The following is a 22,962-nucleotide window of genomic DNA, read 5'->3' as shown; positions in this document are numbered from 1 at the left end:
GCTTTATTTACAAGTAATACAAGCAGAAAGTAGTAAGCAAGAATGTACAGATCAAAATACTTCAACAGAGGCATGCAGGTTACATTGCATAGTGCATGCAGTAGGTGAGATCAGCATTAGTAAGATCAGCATTATTTGAGGCTAATGAGTCCATTCATCAGTCTAACAATGGCCAAGAAGAGGTTGTTCCTGAACCTGCTGGTGTGTGCATGTTCAGGCTTCTGTATCTTCTGCCTGACGGAAGAGGTTGTAGGAGACCATCACTGGGGTGCGATGGGGCTTTGATGATGTTGGCAGCTTTTCTGCGGCAGCGAGCCGTGTAAATGGAGTCCTTGGATGAATGGTTGGCTTCCATGATGATCTGGGCTGTGCACACCACCTTCTGTGGTTCCTTATGTTCCTGGGCAGAGCAGTTGCCATACCAGGCCATTATGCAACCGTCTTTATGCTCTCAATGGTGCATCTGTAGACGTTGCTGAATATCCTGAGCCGCCTGAGGAAGAAGAGGTGTTGTGGTGCCTTGACCATTGCATCTATGCGGGAAGTCTAAGACAGGTTGTCAGTTATTGTCACTTCGAGGAACTTGAAGCTCTCCACCCTCTCAACCTCAGTTCTGTTGATGTAAATGGGTGGGGGGGGGGGGGGGGGTGTTCTTTGTTTCTGAAGTCAATGATCAGTTCTTTAGTTTTGCCAACATTGAGAGAGAGGTTGTTCTCATTGCACAACATCACCACTCCCTCCATCTCCTTTCTGCATTTTGTACATCATTGTTAGATATCTGTTCCATTACGGTGGTGATGTCAGCAGACCTCTGAGTGAGAGAGTTCCTCCAGGCTCCACATGGGAAACTTGGGGCCCCTTTTCCCTATTGGACCATGGAACTCGAGTCACTTGAGGGGAGACGATGGCCTAGTGGTATTATCGCTAGACTATTAATCCAGAAACTCAGTTAATTTTCTGAGGACTTGGGTTTGAATCCCACCATGGCAGATGATAGAATATGAATTCAATTTTTTTTTAAAAAATCTGAAATTAAGAATCTACTGATGACCGTGAAACCATTGTTGATTGTCGAGAAATCCCATCTGGTTCACCAGTGTCCTTTAGGGAAGGAAACCTCCATTCTTACCTGGTCTAGGAGAAAGTGAGGACTGCAGATGCTGGAGACAGAGTCGAGAGGGTGGTGCTGGAAAAGCACAGTAGGTCAGGCAGCATCCAAGGTGCAGGAGAATTGATGTTTCGGGCATAAGGCCTTCATCAGGAATGCTGATGAAGAGGTTAGGCTTGAAACGTCGATTCTCCTGCTCCTCGGATGCTGCCTGACCTGCTGTGCTTTTCCAGCACCACGCTCTTGTTTCTTACCTGGTCTGGCCAACATGTGATTCCAGACCCACAGCAATGTGGTTGATTCTTAACTACCCTCTGGGCAATTAGGGATGGGCAATAAACGCTGGCCTAGCCAGCGATGCCCTTGTCTTGTGAATGAATTTATATTTTAAAAAAAACTCATGATCACCACTCCTAACCCATATTGGGGGCTGTTCCTTCACGTCCCTGGTGTAAGAATCCTGCTGCCTAAAATCCTGCTCATGACCACTAGCTTGCTAGTAACGTAGAGTCATACAACATGAAACAGACCCTTGGATTCTGGAATAGAGTGGTGCTGGAAAAGCATAGCAGTTCAGGCAGCATCCGAGGAGCAGTAAATCGACATTTCGGGCAAAAGCCCTTCATCAGGAATACAGGTTGGACCCTTGGGTCCAACCATTCCGCATCGACCACAATCCCAAACTAAATTAGTCCAACCTGCATGCACTTGGCCCATATCCCTTCAAACATTTCTTATTCATGTACTCATCCAAATGTCTTTTAAATGTTATAACCCCACATCCACCACTTCCTCTGGAAGTTCATTCCACACATGAACCATCTCTGTGTAAGAGAACATTGCCCCCATGTCTTTTGTAAACCCTTCTCCTCTCACCTTAAAAATATGTCCCCTAGTCTTGAATCCCCCACTGTAATGAAAAGACACCTGCCATTCACCTTATCATAGAACATAGAAGAATACAGCGCAGTACAGGCCCTTTGGCCCTCGATGTTGCACCGATCCAAGCCCACCTAACCTACACTAGCCCACTATCCTCCATATGCCTATCCAATGCCCGTTTAAATGCCCATAAAGAGGGAGAGTCCACCACTGCTACTGGCAGGGCATTCCATGAACTCACGACTCGCTGAGTAAAAAATCTACCCCTAACATCTGTCCTATACCTACCACCCCTTAATTTAAAGCTATGCCCCCTCATTATTGCTTATCTGTGCCCCTCATGATTTTATAAATCTCTCTAAGGTCACCCCTCAACCTCCTACGCTCCAGTGAAAAATGTCTCAGCCTATCAAGCCTCTCTTTATAACTCAAACCTTCCAACCCCGGCCACATCCTGGTAAGTCTCTTCTGAACCCTCTCCAACTTAATAATATCCTTCCTATAATTGGGTGACCAGAACTGGATACAGAATTCCAGAAAAGGCCTCACCAACGTCCTGTACAACCTCAACATAATGTCCCAACTCCTATACTCAAATGTCTGAGCAACAAAGGCAAGCATGCTAAATGTCTTCTTAACCACCCTGTCCAACTGCAACACAAACTTCACAGCGCTTTGATACCTGAACCCCTAGGATTCTGTCTGCCTCTGTCTTTGTCTACAACACTTCTGCATTCTTCAGAAGGATTTGGTGGGCTGGAAGAACACCCGGCTATCATACGCGAGGAAGTAGCCAAATACTTTAGCAGAAATGACAAGGAAAACTTTGCTAAAGAAAATACTTAAAGGAACAGTTATGGTGAAAATCAAATGAAATTAAATCGAAGTGCAGTTGCTTTTCATTTGAATTTCCATGTTTGTTCCTATTTTGGAATATCTTGGAATAATAATATTTTTTGTTGTTTTGCTTAATTTATTTTTACTTTTATTTCATTCCATAACAGCAAGCAGCAAGAAGCTAATACGCAAAGTGAAAAGCTTACAAGAGAACAGTGAACCACTCCTTGTCAGGTACAGAGACCCAGAATCAAATCTCTTGATTGATTCATTCAATGTTGCTTCCATCACTCTACTTGTAACAGTATTTGAAGGATTAATTATTTGTGTGATAAATTACCTCTCCGCAAGAATTCCGGATTAATGGCAAACTCTTTTATCTTGCTAAAATGTTGGTCTTGATATCCTTGTTTTCATCTGCGCTCAAGTCAATGTTTCTACACACACACAGTGAGAACATTGTGCCGTCGGAGCCTTCAGTAACCAAAAGCAGTGAGCACTCAGAGGCACCGGGAGTAAGGAAAACAAAGGCCAAATCAAAGGAGAATAAAGCTCACAAACTCTCTCGGAAAAGCAAACTTCTAATCGATACAAGTAAGCAATGAGTGAAAACCTGTATTGATTAAGCAAGTAGTTGATAGAGACAGGTTACAGCACAGAGAGCATTATGAGCGATGTTATGAATGTACAAGTCAATGTTTTGTTATGTTGGCATTTTTGTTAAGTCATTAGGTATGTGTTTGAGCATATGATTCTCCAGATGATGTGGTTTTTGGAAAGTCATAAGTGAAAACTTTAAAAGTTTGTAACCCTTTGCTGGGATCCAAAATTCATGCCATTGCACTGTGCTCCCTGTATCATCCTTTACTGCAAATCATTATCCACTTTTCCAGCTTCATCCTGAGGATTTCATGCCAAAAAATCATAATCTCTTAATTCTTTTACTCTATACCCCTATTTATCAAATCTACTGTTCTATTGTTTCATGACTATTTCTGCCTGCACTAATTGAGCAAAGGCAGTGGTTAGTGGTTAAATGGTAATGGTAGTGGCCCAGAGGCACAGACTACTGTGGGTTCAACAGCAGCATGGTAACTGGTGAAATTTAAATTCAGTTAATAAATCTGGAATTAAAAGCTAGCCTCAATAATCATGAGGCTCTGAGGAAGGGTTGCTCGACCCAAAACGTTAACTCTGATTTCTCTCCAAACCTGCTGAGCTTTTCGAGCAATTTATATTCTTGTCTCAATGGTCACGACCATGGCAACTACGTTGCTTATTGTAAAACCCACCCGGTTCAGCAGCGCCCTTTAGGGAATACTTCTTATCAGATGTGATCTACACGTGACTCCAGACCCACAGCAATGGAGTTGGCTAAGCAACCTGCTCACTGCAAGGGCATTTAGGGCAGTGCAACAAACTCTGGCCTTACCAGAGGCATCCATACCCCATGAAAGAATAAAAGGAACTGTGTGGCTCCCTTTCTTCTCATTGTATATTTGCATCAAAATCCTAAAACACCTCTACGAATTGCCTAAACAATCCACCGCAAGAACTGTATATGTTCAAGCTTAAAAACCTGTTGCTGCCTTCCCAAGGGGTATCTAGAGATGGACAACAAATGCTGGACATACACCATCTGTGCCTGTATTCTAAGAATGATTTGAGGAAGCATGGATTTAGTAACCTAGTCGCCTGCACTTAATGCTGAGCATTGCCATCTATAAGTTTTCTGGGAAGTGACAGTGAGAGAGTTGGAAGGCAGTAACATCATTTCAGAAGCTGATGCTTGCCATCTGTAGTGATTGGAACCAGGGCCAGGTGGATCTTATTGACTGTACCTTCCCTGATTGGGAATGTTAACCTGTGCCAATCAGGGAGCCCTGACTGACAGTTATAAACAGGAGTGTGTTCGAAGGTCTCCTCAGTCTAGGGAGTGGCTGATCAGAACCCATTGACAGTGCACATGCAAATAAAGGGTTACTTGGTGACGGGATACCAGCCTCTGTGCACTTATTTTACCACCTCTGCTGGGCTGGCCTTATCCCCTGAGATCAGCATCTACATTTTGGGGTGGGGTGGGGTGCAGGGTGCAGTCAATGGACAAGAAGACAGAAATAGTACTGAGAAAAGACAGGTTTGCTCCATTTTTCCAAGCAATGACTCACACTGTTTCAGGTAGCATAGCAAAGCAAAGTCCAGTCCTTTCCTTTTTACCAGTATTTACATTTTTGGCCAAATGTTTTGTTTCTTGCGAACAGGATTTGAAATTTGCATTTTGGTAAGGCAAATCAGGGTAGGGTCCTGGGGAGTGTTGCCATACAATGAGACCTTGGGATGCAGGTTCACAGTTCCTTGAAGGTGGAGTCCCAGGTAGACAGTGTAGTGAAGAAGGCATTTGGAACACTTGCTTTTCCTGGTCAGTGCATTAAGTACAGGAGTTGGGAGGTCATGTTGCAGCTGTACAGGACATTGGTCAGGCCACTTTTGGAATATTGCATGCAATTCTGCGCTCCCTGTTACAGGAAAGGTGTTGTTAAACTTGAAAGGATTCTGAAAAGATTTAAAAGGATGTTGTCAGGGTCAGAGGACTTGAGCTATAGGGAGAGGCTGAACAGGCTGGGGCTGTTTTCCCTGGAGCGTCGTAGGCTGAGGGGATGACCTTATGGAAGTTTATAAAGTCATGAGGGACATGGATAGGGTAAATAGACAAGATCCTTTTCACAGGGTCGGACAGACCAAAACAAAAGGACATTGGTTTAGGGTGAGAAGGGGAAAGATTTAAAAGGGACCTAAGGGGCAACTTTTTCACACAGAGGGTGGTGCGGGTAAGGAATGAGCTGCCAGAGGATGTGCTGGAGGCTGGTACAATTACAGCATTTAAAAGGCATCTGGATGGGTACATGGATAAGAAGGGTTTAGAGGGATATGGGCCAAATACTGGCAAATGGGACTAGATCAGTTTAGGATATCTGGTCGGTGGGAACGAGTTGGACCAAAGGGTCTGTTTCGGTGCTGTACATCTCTACGATTCTGTGACTTATACCAGTGTTCCTGTTTCACGCACAAGTAGAATTCCTAACTGGCTTAAAAGTGCTGCAGGTTGAAAACATTGACATTTATTGTGCTTAATAAATCCTTGATAAAGAACTTAGTTTTCTGATATTAGCGCTCTGACCCTCAGCCATTTTTTACAAAGACAACTGTCCTAATAACTGAGCCAAGGCAAACAGTGGATAATTCATGGGGACCCAATCTAATTATTTCGATCAGTGTGACAAATCTGTCCTCTGTATCACCTCCAGAATGCTAAATCTAATTATATTACGGATTCTTTTTATTCCCTTCATGGGATATGCAGGCTTCGCTGGCTGGTCCAACATTTAATGGCCGTACCTAATTGCCCTTTAAATGGTAAGCTGCCTTCTTGAGCTGCTACAGTCCATACTGTGCAGGGACACCCACAGCAATGTTAGGGCAGGAGTTCTGGGATTTTGAACCCAGCGACTGTGAGGGAACAGCGATATATTTCCAAGTCAGGCTTGGAGGCAGACTTGCAGATGGTGGTGTTCCCACATATCTGATGCTCTTGCCCTACCAGTTGACAGTGATCGCAGGTTTGGAAGGGACTGCCGAAGCGCAGCAGGTCAGGCAGCATCCAAGGAACAGGAGAATCGACGTTTCGGGCATAAGCCCTTCATGCCCGAAACGTCGATTCTCCTGTTCCTTGGATGCTGCCTGACCTGCTGCGCTTTTCCAGCAACACATTTTCAGCTCCGATCTCCAGCACCTGCAGCCCTCACTTTCTCTCAAAGGTACTGCCGAAGACTTGGTGATTTGTTACGTAATTTTGTAGATGGTACACACTGCTGTTGTTGGTGTGGGGTGGAGAGTGAATGTTTGAGGTGAGGGATTGTCGTGCCACTCAAGTGGCCTGCTTTGTCCTAGATGATGTCAAGCTTCTTGAGCACTGGCTGGAGTTGCTGTCACCCAGGCAAGTGGGGAGTTAGGAGGTGAGTTACTTGGTGCACTACTCCTAGCCTCTGACCTGCAGTTGTAGTCACAGTACTACATTGAATGTCAAGGGAGGATGGTTACATTCTGTCTTGTTAGAGGTAGTCATTGCCTTGCGTTTGTGTAAATTTTTTTTGCCATTTATCACCTTCGCACAAATGTTATCTGGATTTTGCTCCATAGGGACAGTAGAGTTGCAGGTAGATAGGATAGTGAAAAAGGTGTCTCGTATGCTTTCCTTTATTGGTCAGAGTATTGAGTACAGGAGTTGGGAGGTCATGTTGCGGCTTTACACGATGTTGTTTATGCCACTTTTGGAATATTGTGTGCAATTCTGGTCTCCTTCCTATCGGAAGGATGTTGTGAAACTTGAAAGGGTTCAGAAAAGATTGACAAGGATGTTAGCATAAAAGCAAATTACTACGGATGCTGGAATCTGAAACCAAAATAAAAAATGCTGGAAAATCTCAGCAGGTCTGGCAGCATCTGTAAGGAGAGAAAAGAACTGAAGTTTCGAGTCTAACTGACACTTTGTCAAAGCTAAAAAAAGGGGAGAAATAGGAAGGTATTTATACGAGGCTGAGAGAAGCAAAGGTAGCAATAAAGAGGTGATAATGACAGTGTATAGAGAGATTATAGGGAGATTAGGACCTGTGAATGACCAAGGCTGAAGCCAGTGCTATGTGACAAAATAGTGGGGGATTGGGGGATGGGTGAAGCAGAGGCAAAATGGAAAACAGGAGAGAAGGGTAGCAATGGGGGAAGAGGAAAGGAAAAAGGTGATGAGAGTGGGGAGCGAGAGTAAGAGAGACAATCAAGAAATAAGAGGTACAGAACAGTGAAAAAAAATATTAAAAAGATAAATAAAATAAATGCAATAAAATTACGAAGCAGAATGAAAACAGAGGGGTCGAGATGGGATAATCATCTGAAGTGGTTGAATTCAATGTTGAGACCGGCAGGCTCTAACGTGCCTAATCGGAAGATGAGATGCTGTTCCTCCAGTCTGCGTTGAGCTTCACTGGAACATTGCAGCAGGCCCAGGACAGACATGTGGGCATGGGAGCAGGATTGTGTGTTGAAGTGGCAAGCCACGGGAAGATCCGGGATCTGATTGCATACAGACCGAAGGTGCTCAGCAAAGCGATCACCCAGCCGGCGTTTTGTCTCTCCGATATAGAGGAGACCACATTGGGAGCAACGAATGCAATAGACCAAATTGAAAGCAATGTGGTAATAACCAAATGACCTGCTTTTATTGATGTTGGTTGAAGCATTGACTGGGGGAAAACATCTTGACATTCTTCAAATACCATTATAGGATCTTTTATCCTCCATCTGAGAGGTCAGAAGCTTTTGGCTTCATTTTAATATTCCATCCAAATAATACATCAATGGGGATCTAGTAACCAAGATAATGTGGTCATACTTGAGAGACATAATGCCACAGAATCCCTACAGTGTGGAGGCAGGCCATTCAGCCCATCGAGTCCACATCAGACCTTCAAAGGGCATCCACCCAGACACATACCCCGGTCCTGTCCCTGTAACTATTAATTTCCCATGGCTAACCCACCATGCCTCCACACCCCTGGACATTATGGGCAATCTAGCATGGCCAATTGACCCTAAACTGCACATCTTTGGACTGTGGGAGGAAACCGGAGACCCGGAGGAAACCCACGCAGACACGGGGAGAACGTGCAAACTCTACACAGACAGTCGCCTGAGGATGAAATTGAAGCAGGGTCCCCAGTGCTGTGAAGCAGCAGTGCTAACCACTGACCCACTGGGCTGCCCTAGCGCAACCAATGAACCACAACTGACTTGGTACATTGGCTGTGGGTATCATGTGAAGGGAAGGGAAGCTGTTTAACACAGCCAATACACAGATAGTAAGCATTCACTGTCCACCATACTACTAATAGATTGAGGCACTGAGACTTGAGAAATCAGAAAAATACTTATTGTATATATCAGTATGTTTATATAATGAGTAATGCATTGCAATGAAAAGCTGCACATCATCACTATATTAAACTAAAAACGTGTTCTCAGGATGGTGGCATCATTGGCAAGACCAACTTTTATTATCCATCCCCTGAGAAGGTGATGTGGAGAACCTCCTTGAATCACTGCATGCTCTTTGTAATGATCTGAGATGGAAATGTGTTGCTGGAAAAGCGCAGCAGGTCAGGCAGCATCTAGGGAACAGGAGAATCGACGTTTCGGGCATTAGCCCTTCTTCTAATGATCTGATACAACTGTGAGGTTTGCTCAGCCGCAACCATGTGACAGCATAACGTCAGGTGTTTTTTGATTGACTCATGTGATGTGGGCATCTCTGGCTAGGCCCAACATGTATTGCCCATCCCTAATTGCCCACAGGACAGTTAAGAGTCAACCACATTGCTGTGGGTCTGGAGTCAAATGTATGCCAGACCGGGTTAGGATGGCAGCTTCCTTCCCTGAAGTACATTAGTGAACCAGATCGGTTTTTCCAACAATCGACAGTGGATTCATGATCAGCAGTAGACTCTTAATTCCAGATTCTTTATTGAATTCAAGTGCCACCATCTGCCCTGGCAAGATTTGAACCCCGTTTTCTGGAACATTAGCTGAGTTCTGGATTAATAGTCTCACGATAATGCCACTAGACCATTGCAGACTGAAAGTGAGGACTGCAGTCTCTCTGTTGTGCATTTGGCTGTTAACCAAAAGGTTGGTGGTTCAAGGCCACCCAGGAACTGAGCCATTGCTGTTCTCACTTTTTCCAGCACCACACTCTTAGATCACTGCAGACCACTAGGCCTGTAACCCATAGGGGTATATTGAGTCATGTATAACTCAGACCAGACAAGGAGACCAGATTTCTGCCCTAAAGGACATTAAGTATTTCCATTCTGAACCAAGTACACAAAATATTAACGCATGTCATGAAACTTAAATCACCCATAAAAAAGACAACGACAAATATATTATCATGGTAAACTTTCACCCTTGTACCAAGTTAATTTTCAGAAAGGTGCTTGTACTGAATATGGTAGATTAAAATGTGTGAACAAGTGGATAATTAACTGTCATCATATGCATCAGAGTGATTTCTGGGCAGTAATTTTGAAAAAATAATTACTTTGTTATCAGATGAGACAAGTGAAGTCAGCAGGGAAGGACGAAGGCATAAACGTAAAGGCCAGCCAAAGAAGATCGTTCAGGACTATACTAAGTTCATTGATGATGATGAAGAATCTGCATTAGGTAAGTCTGGTGTCTTTTTCACACTGAGGAATGTAAATATGCGGGCTGCTGGCATTCTGGGGTGTTGTTCGGGGTGAAGAGTGTTTATAGCTGTGCATATGTAAATGTTTGGTTAGGGCCAGTTTGGCAGTGTTGTTTGTGATCAGACTGCATTCTGTGTTCAGAGTTGGATGTAGTTTAGATGCTCGAGCAATTAATTTCTTATCTGAGTCGTGCATATACGTCACATGCTTGTGTAAGTGCCAAGCAAGGGGAGGTGATGGCCTAGTGGTATTATCGCTAGACTATTAATCCAGAGACTCGGGAAATATTCTGGGGACCCAGGTTGAAATCTCACCATGGCAGATGGAAGAATTTGAATTATTTTTTAAAAAAATCTGGGTTTAAGAGTCTAATGATGACCATGAAAACACTGTTGATTGTCAGAAAAAAACCCATCTGGTTCACTAATGTCCTTGAGGGAAGGAAATCTGCCATTCTTATTTGGTTTGAACAACATGTGACTCCATACCCACAGCAATGTGGTTGACTCTTAACCAGCCTCTAGGCAATAAATGCTGATCTAACCAGAGACGTTAACAGCCTGTGAGTGAAAAAGCTGCACAGTCCTTCCCTGAAAAACCCAACTGAGTTTACAGTTTGTTGAAATCATCAACTTCTGGGAACGTGAGTTAGCCACTGAGCCCGTCAAGTTACTTGTGCTATTCACTTAGATTGTGAATGAACTCAATCTCAAATCTTTGTTCGACTTGGTTAACTCTTACCCAAATCTCCCAAATAAAAACTGAAAGGAAGTGGACGTTGGAAATCAGAAACTAAACAGAAATAGCTGGAAAAGGTATGCAGGTGGAAAGAAATTCTGAGTAAGAGTTCAGTGGAAAGCTCACTGGTCCCTAAAATAACTCCAGGGAGGCCGGTATCCTGTCACCAACTCACCCTTTATTTATGTGTGTGCGCTGTACATGGACTCTGAGCTCAGAGCCAGTCCCTTGAGTGAGGAGAATTCCTGTGACTCCTGTTTATCCTTCTTATCCCCACAATACCATCTAACTGTGGTACTGCTTTTGTTTCCCCAGCACCCATGTCGTGCGGGTGTGAGCCACAGTAAAAGACACAAGGTGTACAAATCTTCATTCAATTTCCACTACCTGGAAGAAAAGAAACACCCAAGTGGCCAGTGACAAGCAGTGCCCTTCACATCAAAGGGCAATGCTGTGTGATCAAACAGTGAAGGGGAGGGCAGGGATTAAATCAAAATAGAGTTGGAGGGGGAAATAACGCACTCCACTCCCTGCGGTGCCCACCTCTCCCTGAACAGCTCAAGAGTGTTGGTGGACACCGCGTGCTCCTTCTCCAGAGACACCGGGCTCTAACATAACTGCAGAAGAGGGGCAGGCAGTCGGCCCTAACAACCCCCTTCATGGCCCGCTGCCTGGATCTATTTATGGCCAATTTGACCCCTGTTTATGTCTGTCAGCCAGGGTTCCCTGATGGGCTTGGGTTAACAGCCCCAATCAGGCACCTCATACTCAGTGAGATTTGCCTGGCCAACCTCGTTCCAATCACTTTAAACCCGAAACGTTAACTCTGATCTCTCTCCATGGATGCTGCCAGACCTGCTGAGCTTCGCCAGCAATTTCAGTTTTGCTCTTCAACCCTTTGCCTGACCGAAAAGTCATGATTTGGAGATGCCAGTGTTGGACTGGGGTGTACAAAGTTAAAAATCACACAACACCAGGTTATAGTCCAACAGGTTTAATTGGAAGCACACTAGCTTTCGGAGCGTCGCTCCTTCATCAGGTGGTAGTCACCTAATGAAAGAGCGACGCTCCAAAAGCTAGTGTGCTTCCAATTAAACCTGTTGGACTATAACCTGGTGTTGTGTGATTTTTAACCCTGACCGAAAAGACACTCATTTCAGTTTTGAAACTTTCAGTCGATGTGATTCTGAAGTGCAACCTCGTGGAGAAACTTCACAGATTTCCTAGGCCGTGATTCCTGGAGTGTCAGGCACCATCCCCTACTGCACCCCGAAATGCCCAGTACAGATTTGTGAACCTCGACAGTGAGTTTCAGCACACTGTTTCATGCTGAGAGTAGCTAGTCCCGATTCTGTCTCACTGACAATCCATGTGTAAGCACTAACCAGCAAGTTCGCTGGATAATGATCATAAGCAGGCGTTCGATCGCATTTTCACCCTCTTATTTCCACAGGCCTAATGCAGCTGACTCTGCCAGGATTCCTTAACTTACTGCAGGTTGGTGATCAAACCTGCGACGTTCTTTCGTTCTTATGTCATTTTGCATGGTCTGGGTATTGTTGACAAAGCCTTTGAGGCTAATGAAGTTGTGGGGGGAGATTATGCTTAACCAGCTTTGCTTCCTCCCATAAGTGAAGTAAACCTTTCAAGCTCGTCTCCACAGAGGCCACGTCTGGGATTGGAAGTTGATGCCTATGGCACAGATTAGTTAGTATCCTAGAAGTTGTAGATAACTGCTAATCAGCATGCTGGCTTACTTGCACACAGGTATACTTAATTTGAAACCGTTCATGAACAGAACAACTTGCATGATACTAGCTAATTAAAAAATAATCACCTTGCGATGCAGTAGCTTTGGGGTGGGGGTCTTGAGTAAAGTTATAGAGATGTACAACAGGTGAAACAGACCCTTTGGTCCAATTCGTCCATGCCGACCAGATATCCAAGATAAATCTAGTCCCCTTTGCCGGCATTTGGCCCATATCCCTCTAAACCCTTCTTATTCATAAACTCATCCAGATACCCTTTAAATGTTGTAATTGTACCAGCCTTCAACACTTCCTCTGGCAGTGTTCCAGACTCACACCATCCTCTGTGTGAAAACCTTGCCCCTTTAGGACCCTTTTAATTCTCCCCTCTCTCGCTTTGGACTCCCCTAGCCTGGGGTAAAAGACCTTGTCTATTCACCCTATCCATGCCCCTGATGATTTTATAAACCTCTATAAGGTCACCCCTCAGCCTCTGACACTGCAGGGAAAACAGCCCCAGCCTATTCAGTTTCTCTCTAGAGCTGAAACCCTCCAACCCTGGCAACATCCTTGCAAATGTTTTCTGAACCCTTTCAAGTTTCACAATATCTTTCCTGTAGAAGGGAGACAAGAATTGCGCACAGTGTTCCAAAAGTGGCCTAACCAATGTCCCATATAGCTGCAACGTTGCTCCCAACGCCTATACTCAGTGCACTGACCAATAAAGGAAAGCATACTGAACACCTTCTTCACTATCCTATCTACCTGCGACTCCACTTTCAAGGAGCTATGAGCTTGCACTCCAAGGTCTCTTTGTTCAGCAACACTCCACAGGATCTTACTGCTAAATGTATAATTCTGGGCAATCCAAGATGGAGGACAGGAAAAAGTTGTGGCAGTAAGAACTGCTCCTTTTTTGAGGTGTTATCAGTGTTGGAGCTGATTTCCTCGAATTCTAGGAACAGTAGTTGCTGTTTAAGAATCTGTTGCATTGTTTTAGCACTTTTGGGGAATGAAAGATCAAAGCAACAGCACTTTAAGAAAGGAGGAAGTCAGACAAAGGCAGTGGCGGGACCACATGGGAAGCGGTTCAGTGTTGGAGTGCTATCTAGAAGGTTGAGGTACTGAGACTAATTTTCCATTCAGCTGAGGCAGTGCCTGAGGGGGAAATGCTCCAAATGAGGAACTGCTGAGGTTAATTGCAGCTCGTCATGCCAAGGAAAGTTTCTCAAACGGGGAGCTTCTTGCAAATCACATCTCCCCTGCTCCAAGAGAGGCTAGATCTCAAGGGACAGAAGAAATCAGGAGATGGTTACAGGTTTCTGTTCTCCCATTTGAAAGCTTGTATCGTTCTGTCTTGATGCTACTTAATTTGAGTTAATTTATGAGATCCTTAATACACGTGACAGGGCATAATGTGATATTTTGCAATGTGACTGACTGCATGTGGACTTTTGCTCAGAAGAAAGTTTACTTACCTTTTCCTCACTGAGTTTAGCTTGTTTTTAAAAAAAAACTCTCTCAAGGTATGGTAGGATTGTACATTTTCCACAACTCAGAAGGTTTGGACAGGGTACTCAATCCAGGGCTTTTCTTCATGTCTCTTAGGAAATAGTTCAGGAAGGTGGACTTGTCTTGTTTGGAGTTAAAAAAAGACATTCTATGGAGACAAGTGGTAAGGATTCAAATGTCAGGGCAGCGTGTCAAAACTTTGGGAAACTGGGCACAAGAAGATCCGTGAAACAGAACTCTTTTTCTGCAAAAAGTTGTAATAAATTAACAGGCAGGCCTTAAAATATTCCTGGTTTGATTGCACTCAGTGGTGCAATCATTCATTCAATTACAGAGAAGCTATTGAAAGGGGGGGGGGGGGTGGCAGGGGGTTTCCGGTTGAATGGGCTTTGGGTTTGTTGAGAAAGTAATGCTGTTAGACATCTTATTGAAAATGCAAAAATTATTCAACTGAATGATTTTCAAAAGTTACCAGGGCAACAAAGCCTGTTTAAATAGAATCCCTACAGTGTGGTAGCAGATCATTCGGCCCATCGAGTCAACACTGACCCTCTGAAGAGCGCCCCACCCAGACCAACCTCCCTACCCTATCCCTGTAACCCAGCATTTCCCTATGGCTAATCCACCCAGCCCGCACATCCCTGGACTCTATGGGACAGTTTAGGTGATTTTCGCCCTGTTGTGAGGATGATGACTTCGTACAGCAGTCTTCTTCTTTCATTCTCATTGCTGAGCCTTGAAGGTGCATGATTAAATGAGCAGGACAGTGAGATGAGGTGGGTGGAAAGTTGGTGGGGGGGGGGGGGGAAGGGGGCAAACATTTATAATTAATATTGTAATATCTCGATGGTTCTCATCCTCAGAGTTCAGCAACCGGCCCAGCCCCCCTTTCATCGCCACATCCAGGTCAGACACCACCAGAGGGAGCGGGTCCACGGAGCCTTCACGTGGAGATAGTAGCCACGATGTGACAGCTGGTAACTCCGATCCTTGGGCCACTCCAGCAACTCTGAGAGACAACCTGCCAAAGGAGGAGGAGGAGAGTTTCCAGGATAGTCCAGCCCAGAAATTTTCCAAGAGTCTTTCTAGGGGAACCAGGGAGGTTGGCCAGTGTAGAAATACTGTGTTTGGGTGCCAGCAGCCAGAGGAAGAGTTAGGGGATGTCCTTGCTTCCAAATTCTTGGAGCTGCAGCAGGGTGGGTTCCACATGCTGCACAGAGACCTGATGCAGCTGCAAGAAACCTTGGGAGAAGGAATCGATAGTTTTTCCCGGAAATTAGGCAAGAGACTGGTCAGGCTGTCCAGCCAGATGTCAGTTTTGGTGGAGCTCCTGCGCTATGTCACTGCTGTTCTAGTGCCCAGTCCTGCTGAGCAAATCTCCGTCGCCTGTCAAACTGTTAACGAGGAGGTTCACGACACATTTGGGACCGTGCCTAACCTCACCTCCAGCCCACCACTGGCTTGGCCAGAGGCCACAAACAGCAGGGCACCCACCGCTCCTTTGCTGTCGGCCACACTCAGGAAACGCCGGTCATCTGTGGCGACTAGAAGCATTGAAACACCTTCAAAGGTAGATAGAGCAGGCATATAAGAACAGAGGAGTGACCGGGGTGCAGGTTGAAGTCTCAAAACTTTTGTTAGTTCAGTGGAATTTGGACAGTTACTTTAGACTTGTTTTGGCTGACGTGATAATTTTATAATTTTGGAGAAAGAGGTTTGGCGAACGGGTTTGATCGTGGAGGCTGTTTTTGTGTTGTCATTTTGTTCAGCGGTTGAGAGCGGTGGATGTGAGAGGGTGCATCAATGCCACCCTGCTGCCGTTTGATTTCCTGGTCATTTGTTAGTTAAACAGAAGCGTGTGAGGAAATGGATTGCCTCGAGATGAATGATGTAAAATTCCGCAGCGTGTTTACTTCTCCTCTGAGAGAAAAAATAAAGTTCTTAGTTTTTGTTTCCCGTTAGGTGCCATTTTTAATTGGGGGAAAGGGCAGCAATAGTGCGGAAACTGCGAACTTGGAAAATGCTTAAAAGGGAAGCCCCAAGGCTATTAGTGCATTGTCATTCCAGTGCACCATCTGAGAGAGAGGGGCAGGGAGTGAATTTTACTGTCGCAGTGCACTTGCTTTCGTGAGTTCCTGATGTTGCTCAGCCTATTGGGAGGAAATGCTGAGTGGGAAATATCTCCACAGGTAGAACATTGCAGAATGGACTAGTATCATTCTGAAGGCTGAATTGCTGGGCAGAAGCTATGAGACAAGATACCTGTGCATCTTCTCAGTTGATGACTGGTACATGTACAGAACCATTGCAGGGTGGAAAGTCAGAAGGAGAAAGGAGCTTAAAATGAAGAGCTTAAGATACCAATTTTTGTGTTTCCACCCGTGAAACAATAAATAGTCCTGCCAATGCAACTCCTCAGTTTGGTGTTATTTGTCTTGTTACACTACATACAAGCATGTCTAGGTTTACCTGAGAGTCATAGAGATGTACAGCATGGAAACAGACCCTTTGGTCCAACTCGTCCATGCCGACCAGATATCCTAAATTAATGTCCCATTTGCCAGCATTTGGCCCATATACCCCCGCCAAGCCCTTCCTATTCATATTCCCATCCAGATTCCTGTTAAATGCTGTAATTGTACCAGCCTCCACCACTTCCTCTGGCAGCTCATTCCATACATGCACCACCCTCTGCGTGAAAAACTTGCTCTTTAAATCTTTCCTCTCTCACTTAAACCTGCGCTCTTGAGTTTTGGGCTCCCATACCCTGGGAGAAAGATCTTGTCTGTTCTCCCTATCCATACCCCTCATGATTTTATAACCTTTATAAGGTCACACCTCAACCTCTGACGCTCCAGGGAAAACAGCCCCAGCCTACTCAGCCTCCCTCTATAGCTCAAATCCTCCAACCCTGGCAACATCCTTGTAAATCTTTTCGGAACGCTTTCAAGTTTCATGACATCCTTCCGATAGCAGGGAGACCAGGATTGAACACAGTATTCCAAAGGAGAGGAGCAGGACTAAACAGCTTTTCAACAGGAAATTCCCATATTGCTTAATGCCCTGGATGTGAGCAGCGAGAGTCCGGACTTAAATCAGCCCAGATCTAATAATGACACGAAACTGCCAATGTTTGTTGTCATTGCTCCAAAAAACCAGACAACAGTTTGGCATGAATGTAGAATAATATGAAATTTGCCAGGGAAGTGCCAAGCTCTTCCAGAGTGTGCATGGTTGAGGCACCCCCAGATTGCAGCTATGGAAATCAGAACAAATGATGTGAAAACCTTGTTCCGAAAACCCTTGAAAAAATTGTACCTTTTTGTACGAGGTGTAACTAGATTTTCAACAGCTTTGTCACTTCATAATTACCACCAAACGTACTAAAAAGCTCAACTTTATGGTACATCAAGTTTATCCGTTAGACCATTTTGAAAGAAATAAAGTATATAATTTTCATTTTTTATAGTTTGTTTAGCCGAGCCAAATAACTCCAATGGAGCCAGTATCCAGGTCACCCTTTTATTTACATGTGCACAGTACATGGACTCTGACCAGCCAGCTCAGAGCTAGTCCCTGGAGTGAGGAGAATCCCTGAGACTCCTATTTATACCTTTCAGCCAGGACTCCGTGATTGGCCCAAGTTGACAGCCCCAACCAGGGGACTCATACTCAGATCCACCTGGCCAACCTTGTTTCAATCATGACACTAAGTTTGGCTTCTCTGGTAATCCAATCCTTAATTAGCTTCGTTTCCAAATGAGATTTTATACTAAAAGTGAAGGATTTCAATTTCTCTTTTAACTTCCAGGCCTGCTGCATGCGGGCGCTGATTGACTACTTGCCCTGTAGACATCATTGTTGCTGCAGGCCAGGAGATCCCCTTGACTGGACATCGGTTCGAACTGATGCTGTAAAAGCTCACTGAGGTCAGTGGATCTTTCTGGGTCAAATTTCAGGTGAGCAGTGAGTGCCCCTAGTTTTGCTGCTGACCCCAAAACCAAAGTCATCCTGTCATGCACTTGAGATCACACAGGTCAGAGTGCCCACTAAGGGCTGTGCAGGTGTGGAATCACGCAGCAGCCTGAAAGGTACAGGGTGCAAACGTTATTCTCCGATGAATAGTGTGCATGCTTGCCACCCAAAAAAAAGGTTGAGAACATGCATGCATCGACAAACATTGGGCCACCTACAGAAACTATAATCTGCGGGGAACATTCTCTCAGATACGTAACAGCGTGGAGTAGGTTGCCTGATGATGTTGGTCCGTGAGCATGGTATGACTGCAAGCGAAAAATCTCTCAGGAGGGAGGGTTACCCTCATTCATCTCTTTCCAATAGTCTTTGTGGACAGCTTAGGCTGGGAAAACAATCCTGCTGTCCACCTTCCATCCCTACCCACCTTTCCTTGCCAGGCAGTAAAAAAATGACAGCAGCTTTAAGGAGAATGATACTGATTTTAATGAGACATCAGTGAGGTGATGTCCGAAGGGTTTTATGATGGGCTGTTCGTTCAGCCGGTCCCTTCTCTTAAGTTTTCAGTCCAGCCACGTGATGTATCTAAGACTGGGACACCAACTACAGAGAGCCCGTGTCCTTACAAGAGGCGCACCTACTGCTGGGAAAGCTCCCTAATGAGGTGGGATCCACACCCTTCCCCCGACCCTCAAAGGGCAGCTTCCTGTACCGACCCAAACTGGGCCACTTCCCGCAGTGGGAAATTTTCTAAACGGGGGTCACAACCCGACCAATACGTGGCTCTTCGATGGGAGACAACTCAGAATCTGCCCCAAACGAATCTGGGTGACTTCCCGGGAGTGGAAGGTTTGAACTGTAGGGAGAGGCTGTATAGGCTGAGGCTGTTTTCCCTGGAATGTTGGAGGGTGAGGGGTGACCTTATAGAGGTTTATAAAATGATGAGGGGTATGGATATGGTAAATAGCCAAGGTCCTTTTTCCCCACTCGAGGGGAATCCAACACTAGAGTGGCATAGATTTAACATGAGAGGGGGAAGATTTAAAAGGGACCTAAGGGGAAACGTTTTCATGCAGCAGGTGGTGCATGAATGGAATGTGCTGCCAGAGGAAGTGGTGGAGGCTGGTACAATTGCAACATTAAAAAGACATCTGGATGGGTATATGAACACGAAGGGTTTAGAGGGATGTGGGCCAAATGCAGGATGAATTTAGGATATCTGGTCAGCATGGACGTGTTAGACCAAAGGGTCTGTTTCTGTGCTGTATAGCTCTATGATTCTAAGCATTGACAATTTGATCTCTCGGTTGTATTTTGTTGAGTGGCAACTCAAAGCAGTGTTACTGAGACCGGGGTGCCTGGTCCTTAGGTACACCCAAGCGTCTGGCAAACCTTTCTTGGCGAGTAGAGCTTCAGTAACCTGTCTAATCTGGAAGATTGTCCACTACTTATGGACCATGCAACACATGACCTGGAGAAAACCTCTGGGACCCCTTTTTTCTCAGAGAACCCCATTTTGAAATCTCCGCTGCCCTACATTTGACTTAAATTGACTTAAATAAACAACGTGGTAGCAGTACATCTTTTTGTAAGAGGTGGAAATAAAGTAACTTGAACCAAAATGTATGCATTGATCAAAAGGCAAGAGTAACAGTTATTTCAGATAATGTACAACTTTAAAAAAACCTTCCTCTTGAATTGTCTGGAACAGCTGCTTTGAATTCATAACTCGGGAGCAGTAACCGAGAAAAATTAATTTGCAATTTCTGCTTCTGTTGCTGGAATCTCGTCGACCAATAGAATAAGCGATTAGTGTTTCAGAATGTGGTGTCTGTCATCCGTAGAGAAAGACCTAACATGAGAGTCAGGTCAGCTGTGATTGTATTGCATGCTTCTCATCGGACAGTCAGTGGGCTGAATGGCCTCCTGCACCATGACGATTCAGCACATCCATGTCAGACAGCTAACTGTGCTGGCAGACGGTCTGAAATGTAAAAGATCAAAAGCGTCTGGAACACAACAGTCGAGAAACCTCAGCCTGTTCGCAGACACTCCTTGTTCCGATTACAGACTAGAAAGTGTTTTCTTCTGCCGAGGGATGCATGATTCAACATGTGTGCTGCTGACAGCAGTCAGGACCCTGGGGAGGCCAGTGGTGAACAAATACTTTGTGTTTGCCTTCAATGATTCTGTGTGTCAAAGAGAAAAAGGTACAGCGTGTTGGAGGCAGCTTTCTTAGTTCAGCTGTTACCTGTTTTGATGCAGTTTGACATATAACTTGCCCAATGACATCACTTTAGGAACTGTTAATTCAGAGAAAGGCAACATTGAGCTGCTGAAGGTGGGGCTTAGCACGCCGTCACTGCTGGTGAAATAGACACAGATCTGTGTTTATATAGTGTTGTTCCACACCTCTCAGAAATATACTAGACCTCCCCACCCTACTGAATTACACAGGAAGTGTAATGACTCCGTAAGCAGGCTGATGCAGTGAATAATTTTCACATGTCAATGTTTTACAAGTAACTGGTTTATCTGTTAGCTGTATGTGGTGGTGCTGACTGAGGTACGGTACAGGAATGCTGTTCCTCATTACTGTTGTCGTTAACATCAATCTAAATCAGGGCAACAGTCAACTTGAAGTCTTAGTGGACATGCAGTATGCAATAAGAGCTAGGAGCAAATTACTGCACATGCTGGAATTTGTACTGACAACAAAAAACACTGGAAATCACAGTGGGACAGGCAGAGAGAACAAGCTAACGTTTCAAGTCTCGACTCTTCATCAGAGCTGACATGAAGTGTGGTGGGGTGGGGGAGGGGGTGCTGAGTGAGAAAGGGTGCTGATAGTGACCCGGTGAAAGAGCCAACCAGAATCCCTGTTAGAGGGAAGAGCAAAGCCTCTTCAAGGTCTTCCTTGAAGAGACATGGTAGTCGATTAAACACAACATACATTCAAATTGTTGCAGATGCTGGAATCTGTGTTGAAAACAAAAAAAAATGCTGGAAATCACTGCGGGTCAGCAAGATGAGACCATTCAGCCCCTCAAGCCTGCTCCGCCATTTAATACAATTGTGGCTGAACTCACCTTGAGCTCAACTCCACTTTACTGCCCTTTAGCCCGTTACTAATTAAAAATCCACCTCCTTACATTTACTCAATGTCCCAATGTCCACCACACTCGGGTTAGTGACTTTCACAAACTCAGTAGTGGCTCAATTGGTAGCCTCTGGTGTCACAAGTCTTAGATCCCACTTTGGTGACTGGCTGCAAATACCAAAGTTGACAGTCCCCATGCAGGACTGAGAGAGCGCTGTCTTTTAGAGGAGACGATAAACCAAATTGCTCAACACCATCTTATGAGGCTGTGTAGGATCCTCCGGTACTGTTTCACAAAAGAGGCAGGGAGGTTCTCTTTCATGTCCTGTGGCCAATACTTATCCCTCAATCAACTTTTTTAAATTTCAAAAATACACTTTATACATAAAAATATCTTTATGTACATACATAGTCACTAATGCAGTCAGGTTCTGTACAGTATCACGCAAAAACAAACATTGGAGTTTGACTTTATCCAACAAAAAAACCAAAGGCATCTCCTACTTGTACAAAATTATATTTACATGCATTTGAGGCATGGGATATCTGGTAACTGAATGGACCCCCATTTAACTTCAGCAGAAAGACCTTAGACAGTAGTTGCCTCAAGTTTTAGTACATCCCTCATCATATCGTCCTGGACATTGGAATGTGCCAATTTTCAACACTCGGTCAAGACCAACAAGCTTCAGGTAGTGCAAAGACAAAAGAAACTGCAGATGCTGGAATCCAAGGTAGACAAGCAGGAGGCTGGAAGAACATGGCAAGCCAGACAGCATCAGGAGGTGGAGAAGTCAATGTTTCGAGGGGGTAACCCTTCGAACATCCGAAACGTTGACTTCTCCACTCTTGATATTGCTTGGCTTGCCGTGTTCTTCCAGCCTCCTGCTTGTCTATCTCAGGCAGTCCAAAGAGCACCTTGGACCGAGTTGATGGTCCTCCAGGCGCAGTTGATGTTTGTCTCGGTGTGCGTCCCGGGGAACAGACTGGAGATCACAGAGCTGCTCATGATGAACCTTGACAAGAACCACTGCTTCTTATCCCTCAATCAACAGCACAGAAATCTTATCTTGCTGGTCATTATCTTATCTTGCTGGTGGTGGGAGTGTGCAAATGAGCTGCTGTGTTCCCTTCATGAGAACAGTAACTGCGCTTCAAAAGTACTTTGTTGGCTGTTGGGTGCTTTGAGATGACTGGTAGTCTGGAAAGACACTGTATAAAGGCCAGTCTTTTTGCTGGCATTGTCCCTGCAGGCGAGAAAGGTCATCAGGTTTGGGAAGAGTTTTGAAGAGCTGCCACTGTGCATCTTTTGAGCTGCAATTATTGTAAATCCTATGATGATTAAAAACGCTCAATGGGTACAGATACACACATCTTAAAAGGAAAATGGAAAAATAAACAATACAGCTGTAAAAGGACTACTGGGCGACACGGTGGCTCAGTGGTTAGCACTGCTGCCTCACAGCGTCTGGGACCCAGGTTCGATTCCAGCCACACGTGACTGTGTGGAGTTTGCACGTTCTCCCCTTGTCTGCGTGGGTTTCCTCCAGTTGTCTCCCACAGTCCAAATATGTGTAGGTTAGGATGGATTGGCCATGCTAAATTACCCATAGTGTTCAGGGATTGTGCAGATTAGGGTGGATTGGCCGTGCTAAATTACCCATAGTGTTCAGGGATTGTGTAGGTTAGGGTGGATTGGCCATGCTAAATTACCCATAGTGCCCAGGGATGTGCAGGTTAGGGTGGATTGGCCATGCTAAATTACCC

The 22,962-nt window shown here is 44.9% G+C and overlaps 2 protein-coding genes across 2 annotated transcripts in view; both read left to right on the top strand.

Annotated features, from left to right (window-relative positions):
* LOC122544360 (zinc finger CW-type PWWP domain protein 1-like) overlaps positions 1 to 22,962 on the top strand; it is a 111,221-nt gene that overhangs the window by 30,255 nt on the left and 58,004 nt on the right. Inside the window, exons 6-8 of the mRNA XM_043683592.1 lie at positions 2,995 to 3,061; positions 3,279 to 3,421; positions 9,986 to 10,099. Of these exons, the coding sequence (XP_043539527.1) occupies positions 2,995 to 3,061; positions 3,279 to 3,421; positions 9,986 to 10,099 (324 nt within the window). The remainder of the gene's footprint in view (positions 1 to 2,994; positions 3,062 to 3,278; positions 3,422 to 9,985; positions 10,100 to 22,962) is intronic.
* Positions 14,102 to 16,520, top strand: LOC122544361. The gene is made up of 2 exons (XM_043683593.1): positions 14,102 to 14,283; positions 14,984 to 16,520. Exons 1-2 carry the CDS (start codon positions 14,271 to 14,273, stop codon positions 15,709 to 15,711), a joined length of 741 nt encoding a protein of 246 aa, XP_043539528.1. The 5' UTR covers positions 14,102 to 14,270; the 3' UTR covers positions 15,712 to 16,520.

Source organism: Chiloscyllium plagiosum, chromosome 48 (assembly GCF_004010195.1).
Source record: "Chiloscyllium plagiosum isolate BGI_BamShark_2017 chromosome 48, ASM401019v2, whole genome shotgun sequence".
NCBI classification, from domain to species: Eukaryota; Metazoa; Chordata; class Chondrichthyes; order Orectolobiformes; family Hemiscylliidae; genus Chiloscyllium; species Chiloscyllium plagiosum.
The sequence above is the reverse complement of the archived record's forward strand: the minus strand, read 5'-3'. Positions and strand labels throughout refer to the sequence as shown.